Raw genomic sequence first — 11,685 nt, forward strand, 5'->3', positions numbered from 1 at the left:
AGTAAACGTAAAGATTAAAAAGATGCCCCTCATTTTGAGGTTTTTACTGGGAAATCAACACATAATGGCTGGAGTTGTTACAGACCTCAAAACCAAACTTCGTACTACGAGTACGCTGCGTCTTGTAGGTGTTTTTTCTTCTTCTTTTCTCTTTTTAGATAATTCAATAGTTATAATAGAATGGAAAATATTTGAATCCTAAACCTCCTTTATTGAAAATATTAATTGAGTTGTAAGACTCTCAATGCAACTAGTAGATTCATTCATGAATATGTCGAAACAAATTATCAGCTCATGCATCGTGCCATTCTTAATATTTATTTGGCTAAAATTCAAAACTTACCTTCTAAATTTCTTCAGAATTCATTTCAATCATCTAACTTAACTTTGCTTTCATTCATTTTCTCTCAGTTTCATATTTATTCAATTAAGGCCTATATTTATTCAATTAAGGTCATTTTGTCAACTTTTGTTAAAAAATTTTGAAAAAAAAAATTTTCTGATAAATACTTTTCAATCATTAATTGAATTTTATTTTAATTAAAAAAATTTTAAAATTGAAAAAATTAACCACATATTTTATAACAAAAGTTGAAAAAAAAAAAAAAAAAAAAAAAAAACTTAATTGAATAAACTTGAAAATTAAAGAACTGAAATAAATTTTAGTGAAACATAAAACATGAGTTTTGCATTTTAGCCTATTTATTTAATTCATTCACATCACAAGCAAAACGGCTATTTCTCGTGTAATGGGGTTGCAGGGCTCAATAATGCTGAACATTCATACAACAACAATCAAAGCAATCCGCAAACTCTCATCAACTCAGACGAACATCATCCACCAAAAAAAAAAAAAAAAAAAAAAAAAAAAAACTTTGTGGGGGAGGGTTTTTTTTATAAAAAAAAAAAAAATACAAACTTTCACCTGCACTTTATTCACCACCAAAAAAATGCCTTCCATGCCCCCCAGCTTCTAGTCATCGTGTTGATATCCAAACAACCTATCCCACTCCAAAGAACCGCAGGCAAAAAGGGGGGCAGGAGGTACATATAATAAATATCTCCTTAACATAAGCATCAAAATGGGATGTGACAAGAGAACAAAATAGGAGTCACTTCAACCAGAATGATCATGTAATGGCTCTGTTGAAGTTGGAATTGGGAGTGGTGAAGAAGCAGCCTGTTCAGGTGAATCCTCTGGAGTCTTTGTATCTAAATTCTCATGTTCATTGTTTGTAGCATCATGTTTCTGGACCCAATCAGGAAATTTTGATGATTTAGAAGGGGAAGTCTCAGATGAGTGGGCTGTTGACAAGCTTCTCGGATAATTAAAGAGAGGTGAATCAAGCATAGAAAGAGTTGGGAGGCTCAAAGTATAATTATAAGGAGGTGCTACAACTGGGTGATCAAATTTGCAAGTTGGGCCATACTTGCACAGTCCATACATACTATAGTATGAACATACAGCCTGCCCCTGCAAACAGCAGAACCAGGAGTCAGCCACTGATGAGGGAACAATAGAAAAATAAAGAATTGATAGAAGCAACATTTACTGATTTATTTGAAAAACAATTGAATTATTTGAATAATTAAAGTAACAGTAAACAAGTTACAAAAATATAGTGAAACTCTTTCTAATTCATGATATTCCCAATTAACCCAACAAAGACTGTTACACAGACCAATATGCATGTCACCTTGTACTAAATAGATGAAAACTTACAGGTCTCAAGGGAAGGCCAGGCTGGGTAGCAATTGATTGTGCAATTCTTTCCTTTGGGTGATGGAACTTGCAATCAGATCCATATTTGCAAGTCCCATTGTTCATAAAATATCGGCACTCCGGTTGGTCAGGCCTCTCAGGGAGAATCAGAGCAGGTGTCGATGACAAATGCACCTGCCCACTGGAACCCGACTCACCAAGATTTTTGGAGTTGTATACAAAGCTGGAACCAAGAACACTAGCAGAACTGGTAGGAGACATAGGGCTCATGTTTCCCTGAGTAATAATAATGAAAGCATGATCAAAAAAAAAACAAATAGAGAATTTCAATTCAACTCAAAACCTTCTCCATCCCATCTAGACGCCATCAAAAGAGGCAATATGAGACAGGACCATCTAAGAACATAAAAAATGCTCAACTTAAAGGAGTTTGTGTTTGTACATGTATAGGTATGTTATTTAAGTCATGATTTTCTTTTTCTTTTTCTTTTTTTTTTTTTTTGCTATGGCACCCTAATGTAGGATATGACAATGTCAACTTACAACTTTCTTTAGACTTTTTGGTTACCTCACAATAACTTTACAAATAAAAAAACAATAAGCATTTGTATCCTTTACACTTCAGTCCCATAAAGAACACCTTATCAGTTTCAACTTTCAACAACACCACAATTTAGTTAACCCCTAAAAGCAGGAAATAGATAACACTATAACACATAATTGCGTAGAGCAGGGGTCATGAGTCAGCCACCACATTTGGCAATTACACATGCACCTGGTGAGTCTTGAACCCACAAACAAACTCACCCTCCACCTTGAGCCATATCTCATTGGCAACCACAACAGGAAAAATCATAGATCCAGTCTCCACATTCTAATGACAAAAGACCATCCTTGCACTGGTGTCAATTATGCTTGCTGATGATTTGAAACTATCCTTGCAGCACTGCTCTAAAAGGGCGGTAAGCTAAAATCACAGCACTATTGTTCCAAAATCACTAGAAGAACTATATGCAGAGGTTAAAAATGATGATAAAAATGGCCAATTCCACTACAACCAGGATCCTTGATTGCATACTAAACAAATAAAACTTTAACAATGCAGGGGTTTTTAGAACAAAAAAAAATCGATTTGTTCAATTTAAGAGATTAGTACTGACCATGTAAGTGTTATAAGTGTTCCAGCCTTGTGCAGATACGATGCCTTGAGAAGGGGAAAAAGGAACAGATGGGTAAGACTGCGGATCCTGCCAACGTGGGCTAGATACATATGGCATTCTTGGTAATGACCATGCAGGAAATCCACCTACATAAGGTAGACCTGATGAAGGCACAACTGTCGGGGCCATAGATCCAAAAGCAACATGTCCAGGTACTGGTAGAACAGGGCCAAGCGATGCAGGTGGTGGATGATGAAACTTGCATGCAACTCCAAACTTACATGATCCAGTTCGCATGTAAAAAGGACATGATTTTTCTTCCTGGAAAAGAATAAAAATAAAATAAGAATGAAAGATAAAGCTTGTAGGCTTGTAGCCTATTCTTTACATTTATCGCCAAAAAAAAGTCTGAAAATTTCAGTAAAATCACAGGTTAAGTACGGACCTGACGCATGGGGAGACCTAAAATGTTGAATGAGACTGGTCCAGCACCACGCCTGTCCCTTGGATGATGATATTTACATGTTGATCCATATTTGCAGGTCCCTGTCTTCAGAAAATACTGCAACGCATGCCCAGAAGTGAGCAATCATAAAATACCAATGTTAAAAATAAAGCATGACTTCCAACACAAATCCCAAAAAATTAGCATGATCAATGCAGGGGAATCCTAATCATATTTACAAATTGGAAATGCTAGATCACAGGTAGACGTCATTCTCCATATCTTAAAGAATTTCAAACTACGAAGAACTTCCAGCCAGATAAAGCATCATCATTCAGAAAGTATCCACCAAAAAGGAGATATGTGACAATGTAAGGATAAATATTCCACACTATACAGATAAATATGTTAAGTGAAAGGAAATTTCAATAACAGAATGAGTGTTTCCGTTCTGAAATAATTGAGAGAAGGAAACATGTCTACTAGTAGTGAAAAACCTATAAACACAAAAGCAATTGTAACTGCCCATTATAGATAAAATGATGGGAGAACACCAGGCAATAATAAGAATTCTTGTAGAGAAACCTCATCAAGAGGTTGCTGTCAGAAAGCATGGTGCTTTCCTTTATATTTAGTAGAGATTCTCACACCATTGTGTTTCCCAAAACTGTCTGCACTTAGAATAATTCATTCGTTAATCTTGCATATACAATATTTAAATTAAATAATGTCCTCTACATAAATGACTCGATTTAGATTGAATCAAAAGCATATTTATCAGAAAAAAAACAGATTAAAACCATACCCCACAGTCAGGCTGTCCAACTCTTTCTGGGAGTTCTCCACTGTACAGAGCACCCTACACAATAATGTGATAGAGAGATAGGATCAGTTAAATTACCATTTAAAAATCATGCTGGAAAACTAAAAAATCAGGGGGAAAAAAAATCAAAGATGATCCTAGTGTGAAAGGCACAACCAAAAACATTTAACTTCTACAAGAATCAAATAAAACTAAACTTACTACATCTGAACTGAAAATAATAAATGTTCTATTACCTGCAAAGCATAAGAAGGATGATTATAACGACAATTACTTCCATAACCACACAACCCAGTCCTCAAATAATATAGGCAGTTGGGTTCACCAGGTCGATCTGGATATGCAGCCGATTGGGCAGCACCACCACCCTCCTGATTATCATTTAGTTTCAACCGCCAGAATGCTTCTAAAATCATACCAAAAAATCACAGTCAAGATTGAATCCTTCAAAGCCTCAATCTGCATTTCCTCAAATCACTAACTCTTCCCAGAAACAAAACCCACATGTCAACAAACATTTTTGGACAAAAAAAAGGCCACCCCAATAAAGTTCAGGAAACTTTTCAACTTATAAATACGACAGTAACAACAAAAATAAAATCATTCAAGAAATTCACATTGCAATTTGTATTGCATCAGCTATTAAACTTCCTCAAAACCACAAACCGACATGTCATCATCAGTCATAGAAGGATAAGGCCAGCGAACTAATTCCAAACAATCTCTATATAGACTTCAAACTTAAAATACATATATTTAACCATTGATCACAACAAAAACAAGATAAGTAGCCTCAACATTCATTTCAACCACATATGTTCATCAAACTCAAAACCCACAACCCGTTAAACAAGGCAAAATACCACTTAATTCATTATAACCAAAAACAAAAACCAGAATCTTCCAAACCTCAATATGCATTGTACCATGGATCAAACTTCATCAAAACAAAAACCCCCCCACTTAATACAAAACACACAACCATCTCAAACTTAAAACCATAAATACAAAAAAGAAAAGTTGACAACAGTTAAAACCAAACCACCATGATCAAAACCAAACACCAAACACCAAAAACCATAAAACATATTCCTTAAAACAAAACTATAATCAGATCTCCGTACACCTCAAAGGGTGCACGAAAATTCAGTCCTACCTTCAATGTTGTTTGCGGATTGATTAGGCATAGCATTCTTCTGAACCTGCCGGTTATCTGGCATCGGTAGCTCAGAAGTTGTATGAACCCCACTTTCCAGACTTCTTTTCCAATCAAACCCAGAAAATATCTTCAATCTTTCACATAAATCAGACCCTCAAATCACTCAGATAAAAGAAAACCCAAAAAAAAAAAAAAAATGGAACTCACATAAAGGTTGTGAATTTAAGAGTATATTGGTGACCAAACGCTGTGAAAATTGAAAGGAATAAAAGATACCCCAAAAAAAATAAGTTGTTGAAAATTATATGAGTAGTGTAAAAAAAAAAAAAAAAAAGCACAGAGAATCACAGTGAAGAATCAATGTGAGAAATGTGAGACCTATATTCCAATTCTCTTGTATTTTCTATTTTTCCTTTTCCTTTTACAGTTTGGAAATTTCTTGGATCTTTGAATGTGAAACCCGTAAAACCAAAATTGAAAAAATATAAATATTTTTTTTTAATATATTAAAGTAAGTTTGCGCTCGTGTACGAATAATAAATTTCATTTGTGTTATCAAAAAATACATTAAATAAATTTCATTTGTGGTGGCAAAATTACTATTTTGCCAATGTCAAAAAAATGAAATTACTATTTTGCCCACATCATAGTCCTGCTGGTTTGTAAACGTGGTCATTATGTCTTTAATCGACCTCTTAATTTATTGTAGTAATTTTTAATTTTGTCCATTAAGGTTTTAAACTTATCATAAACTGTCCTTTCCACTATTCATTTTCATAATTACATTCTTTTGGGCAATAATGAAACAGGAAAAAAAAATTAAAACTGTTAATAAATTATATATTTTACCTAGGCAACTAATTTCAATTTTTATAATTTTTTTTTTTTCAATTTTCTAATACTCACTCTCTTAATCTAAGTGAAACTTTCTTTATTTTGAGTTTTCTCTCTATATTATTTCTATTTAGTTGCTGCCAAATTAATTTATAAACAAATCATAAGAGAAATGCAGCTTTAATTAATAAACTTTTGGCTTTTCTTGCTCTATTATTATCCAGATTATAAATTTAATAATGGAGATAGACATATACTTCAAATTGAAATGATTTTATATTTTTAAAACTTTAATTGATAAAATAAAATTATGGGACTTAATATAACATATTGTATTAAATTTAGACCTTTTTATGTAATTCTATTTTTCTTTTCTTTTCTTTTCTTTTTTTTGTTTGTAGTATATCAATTAAAAGCAAAAAAGAATATGGTGAAAATTCTTTAACTTTATCTTCGTTTTGAGGTTGGGTGGAATGTTTCATGCTTGGATGATTGCTTTTATTTTATTTTTATTTTTTTATACAAGATAGAATTTATACTATAGCCTAATCTAAGTATGTATATGTGTGAAACTCTCTTCTGGAGACTTGAACCCCGGCTCTTGCCCCCCACACCCCGCAAGTATTTATACTTGTGGAGTGACCACTGCACCAAGGGTGTGCGGTGGTATTGCTTTTATTAGGTTACTTTATTTTTGTTACATAATTTAAACCAATATGCATAAGTTTAGAGTTGTAACTCAACTAGTTGGTATTTTTTGGTCTTTTAATTCTAGATATCTAAAATTCAAATCCCTCATCTCAACTATTAAATTATAAAATAAAATAAAATTACGGTATAAAAATGGTAGTTTATAAATATGATAAAATGAATATATATATTAATTTATTGACCATACTTGGGAGATAACTTCTTTCAATCTCTACTACCAATAAAATAAAAACTTTTTTCACTCTTTAAATTATTCTCTCCCAATGTAAGTGATCTTAAAATTTTCAATTTCAGCTAAATAAGTTGTTCCCAAACAAACACTTAGAGTTTGTTTGAAAACAACTTATTTAACTAAAACTAAAAACTTTTTTATTGAAAGTACTACAGATAAAACTAAAAATTAGTTGAAATAATACAATGAGACTCATAAATAGTACAAAATATGCAATGGAACTCCGAAATAGTAGTAAAAAAAAGTTGAATAGTAGCAAAAATAAGCTGAATAGTATAAAAAAAACTACTTTTTTCAATCAATGTCAAACACAACCTTAATATTAAAATCCATGATAATTGATAAAAGATTAAACCTATTAAATCAACTAATAAAATATTTTTCATTAAAAACACTAATCAAATATTTTAAAATAAAGAGCATGCGCACAAAGTCTGGTTTTTTTTTTTTTCGGAGAAAAAGTTTTCATGTGTTGACTTTAATGAATTGCAAAAAAGCACGTCAATATTTGGCCGTTGATTTTGTTTTAATATATAGTTGGATGCTTCTACCGTTCATTTTGTTTTAATATATATTTGGTCATTTGGATGCTTCTACAGTTACTTTTGTTGGCTTGGATATATTTGTAAGTCACTTCATAGCAATATTATTATAAAATTATTTAAATAGCAAATTAGCAATCATTAGACCCAAAATTAAATAAATAAAAATTATATAGTTTTATATATTCGGATTTTTTTTTTAAGGTTTGAGGTATTATTCTTTTTTTTATATATAGAAAAAAGGTATTACTCTAAAGTATCATTTCAATTTTCAAAGTTAAAAATAAAAAACAAAAACTTTATTAAAAAAAAAGGAAAAAAAAAAAAAGAAATAAACAAACAAAAAGATACTATTCTAATAATGACCGTCAAAGTGCGTGAAGGTGAAGGTCGGTGGTGAGACTAGGGGGTTTAGACATGAATTCATAGTAGACCCACATAAAGTTTTTTTGTCTATATTGACGATACAAATCCTTATGATAAACTATCTTTACGCTATATGAGTTGTGAAGGGCGTTTATGTCTTGTCGACTTTTTTTTTTTTTTTTTTTAACAAAAAATATAAAAGTATATAGTAGTATATCTCTTGGATGCGTTTTAAAATGGAGAGAAATGTGAAAAATCGTCGCCGTCAAAGCGCGCGAACGTGGTTTTGGCATGTGAATGGAGGAGGTGGTGGTGACATTTGGACCATTGGATGTGAATTTATTTTCTGGAGTGTGTGGGACCCACAGTGAAGAAAACTAAGCTGTCTCGGACTCTCTCGATGTGCTACTGGGACCCACACCATGACAAAGGTTCTCTCTAGGACATGAAACGACTACGTTTATGCGTCTATTTACGTAAGAAAGAGTCAGTGATAGGTAAAAATGTATGTTGATGGAAAAACCTGTTAAAATTGTCGTGAATTTTTTTTTTTTTTTTTTTTTTTTTTGTGTGTGTATGTGTGTTTGTGTTTGTAGTATTGTTTGTTACAAAAATCTCTTTCTAGCTTTTCCTTTCCAAAATTGAAGAACACTCAAATTCTCAACACAAATTGGCTAATTACCTCTATTTTATTAATTGTTAAGAGTTTTGTAATTGAATTGTGATATCTACATATAGGGTTATGCATGGGTTAGGTTGAGGGAATTTTTCAAACATGGATTAGCTTAGGTTGGGTTGGGTTGGACAGTTATTTTATTTTATTTTATTACTATTATTATTAAATTAAGCAGGAAAAAAACATAACCTACTTGCTATTTAAGTTGATAAATAAAATATACACGAACTAGAATTCCAACTCAATTATAAACAAAATATATCCAATTGAGTTGATAAACAAATTATACATGAACTAGTATCCTAATTTTAGTTATAAACAAATATGAGTGAAGTGAGAGAGTGGGAGTGAGAGGCGGCAAAGAGAGAAATAAGATTGTTAGGGTTTGTAAGGTAATTGTATTTTATATAGGAAGAGTCGAATAGGATAAAAAATTAAATTAAAAATTATTAATTATATAATGTTTTTTTAAATATATATTAAATATTTAAAATTTAAAATTTGAATATATAGGTGGGTCAAGTCGGATTAGGTGGGTTTGTGATTGTTATGACCCCAATCAAACCCGATTCACTATTAAAAAAATTTGCATAACTCTACCCAACCTACCAATCCCTAAAAACCAACCCAACTCAATAGGTTAAATTGGGACGGGTCGGTTTTAGCAGGTTGGTAGGTTGGCTAGTTGCACACCCGTATCTCCATGTACAAAATGTTTGGGAGTCTAGAGATAAAAGGGTTCAAGCTGCGAGATTAGCAGCATATTATAATTATCTCTTAAAAAAACCTCTATTTCATTAATTATTTAGAAAAATGTTAAAGTTATTACAAATTTCACTAAAAAAAAAAACCTTACAAACTAATAGTGAATGTGATTGACCATTTCAACAAGATAATAAATTATTGTTTTAATGACTTTATAATTGGTGATACATCCTATTGAATACTTTTTATTATTATTGTAAGGACGCGATTCGTGGCGGACCGTAACAGTGTCGGGTTCGCACGTGAAAAGGCCCCTAACAACATCATTTGTAGAGCGTGGGTTTGGAAGGCTAGGCCTTGATCGATAGGCGGTGGGTTTTTCGCGGTGTTCGTACCAGTTTAAGTTTTCGTACACCCCTGGAGTCTTTCTCCTGGAGGTGGGCTGGGAGGCTCTGGTTTTTGGCCATTTTTCTCAACCCCCTCATTGGTACACCTTCCTTTTTATTATATAGTCCGTCTTGGTTGATCCTGACCCTCCACTTGTAGGTCAAGCAGGAGCTTACTTCTGTATCCATCCCATCAACCGTCCCGTCTAACTTTCTATTAGTTGCATGGACCGACGTTTGCACCGCCCAAACGTCTTTTCTCATTAACCAGCTCTGGGTATTGGCAGGTGCATTTACTGAAGGGGGTGGGACGCACTTTCCTTGGTCCGAGTTCACACCCTGCTTCCCTTTGGGCCCCATTCCGTTCACATCCTCTTGAGGGGGCTGTTCGGGGATTGCCTATACCAGGGTGTTGGTCTTCCTGTTGAAGCTATGGAATGCCGAGGACAGGGTAAGTTCTCAGCCGTTCCCCTTGCTACCTTGGCCACTGATCATTCGTCTTCGGCAAGGTACCTCCTCGGCACGGGCCCTGGGTCCAGATAGAGTTTGGGCCGGACTGCAGAACTCTCGGACCCACAATTATTTTTTATAAATAGCTTCAACTTATAACTTTAGCTCTTGATGATTTTTTTTTTTTAATCAAATATCTTATTCGACAATAAAACACTTTATTAGTTGAACTAACTAAAACTCACAGATACCTAATTACCATAGTTATAATCTTGGAGGAAAACACTTCATTTTTATTTATTTTTTATTTTTTTGGAAATATGGTTAGTTTTACAAATTATGTGTCTATAAAAAGTTTAATTCAAATATTCATTCCTTAAAGGAAAATAAATACAATTATTCGTTGGATTCTAAATTAGATATCTTGTAAATAGTTTGTCTAATCTATTTCTAAATATACAAATATTATAATTGATTATAAAAAGGATGTGTGTCTTAAGTGATAAGAATAAAATACGTGAGTAAATTTTTTCCTATTTATAGAAAGTGTCTTTTGGTTTAGTAGCACTAAGTTTAGATTCAACCCACCAGTCTCTTGTGTGTTAGTATTACCCTCTTTCCCTTTGCCCTTCATAGCCACCAAAAACAAAGTTTGAAACATCAAAAACAAAAACCCTTTTGTAATATACTTTTTTTCTTTTTTAATCCTTTGAAGAAAATTAACTAAAAAAAACCCACCAGTCTCTTTATAAGTTGAGCTTGATTTTACTATTTAGTCAAAATTTTAAAAAATAATAAATAAATTATCTTCTCTTAAGATATTTTATAAGAAAATGAAAAACACTTACTTTGAGAATATTGGGAAATCAGGGCCCTTTTTGCCCAATAATATTGTTTGGAAAACTATTTAACTAACTTTTCCTTGGTTTCAATAGAAAACCTTATATGAAAATAGTTTTCCACATTTTCTTGTGTTTGGTACTGTAAAAAAAGTTGATCAAGTGAAAGCTATCTCTTAAATTCCCTTATTTAGCTTGACATGAGATAAAAAAGTTTTCTACTAAAATTTTATGGAAAACAATTCTATCTTACGTGAAACTAAAAAATAAAATAACTTTATCTCATGTGAAGCTAAATAAAAGAAGTCAAGAGATTAGTTTTCCAACTTATTTTAAAGTCAGTACCAAACATAGGAAAATAAGGCAATTTTTCTAGAAAATGGTTTTTAGAGAATGATTCACTTTACAGAAAATGTTAATGTCAAAATAAACAAAGCATAAATAGCTATATTTCAAAAATACATGAGAAAATAACACTTTTTGAAACTTGACTCTTAAAAGGTTGATTTCTACTTAAAACTTTATTCTTCGAGATGCAGGCTTCATTCCTCCATCAATTGACGTGGTTGCGGTTGAATTGGCATTTTAACCAAAAAAAAAATTTATTAACTCCAATTCCATTCGATTTTACTAA

General features: G+C 32.4%; 1 protein-coding gene across 2 annotated transcripts; it reads right to left on the minus strand.

The window, feature by feature from the left end:
- Positions 1–910: 910 nt before the first annotated feature.
- Positions 911–5,780, minus strand: LOC115957486 (zinc finger CCCH domain-containing protein 3). 2 transcript variants are annotated; one of them, XM_031075736.1, is made up of 7 exons: positions 5,308–5,780; positions 4,388–4,554; positions 4,134–4,187; positions 3,329–3,445; positions 2,884–3,204; positions 1,724–1,999; positions 911–1,474 (listed from the first exon to the last, which is right to left on the minus strand). In XM_031075736.1, the coding sequence occupies exons 1-7, from the start codon at positions 5,369–5,371 to the stop codon at positions 1,118–1,120; spliced, it is 1,356 nt and encodes a 451-aa protein (XP_030931596.1). In that variant the 5' UTR covers positions 5,372–5,780; the 3' UTR covers positions 911–1,117. The 2 variants fall into 2 exon arrangements, with proteins under 2 accessions (XP_030931596.1, XP_030931595.1); XM_031075735.1 differs by having other exon boundaries at positions 4,388–4,557.
- Positions 5,781–11,685: the final 5,905 nt, after the last annotated feature.

Source organism: Quercus lobata, chromosome 8, assembly GCF_001633185.2.
Source record: "Quercus lobata isolate SW786 chromosome 8, ValleyOak3.0 Primary Assembly, whole genome shotgun sequence".
Lineage (NCBI taxonomy): Eukaryota > Viridiplantae > Streptophyta > Magnoliopsida > Fagales > Fagaceae > Quercus > Quercus lobata.

Excerpts from the sequence above, each read along its gene's own strand:
- LOC115957486 (XM_031075735.1), bottom strand. The coding sequence starts at position 5,371 with ATGCCAGATAACCGGCAGGTTCAGAAGAATGCTATGCCTAATCAATCC. Across the intron at positions 3,205-3,328 it reads TAGGTCTCCCCATGCGTCAG|GAAGAAAAATCATGTCCTTT; the intron begins GTCCGTACTTAA and ends ATTCTTTTCCAG. Across the intron at positions 1,475-1,723 it reads CTGGCCTTCCCTTGAGACCT|GGGCAGGCTGTATGTTCATA; the intron begins GTAAGTTTTCAT and ends TGCTGTTTGCAG.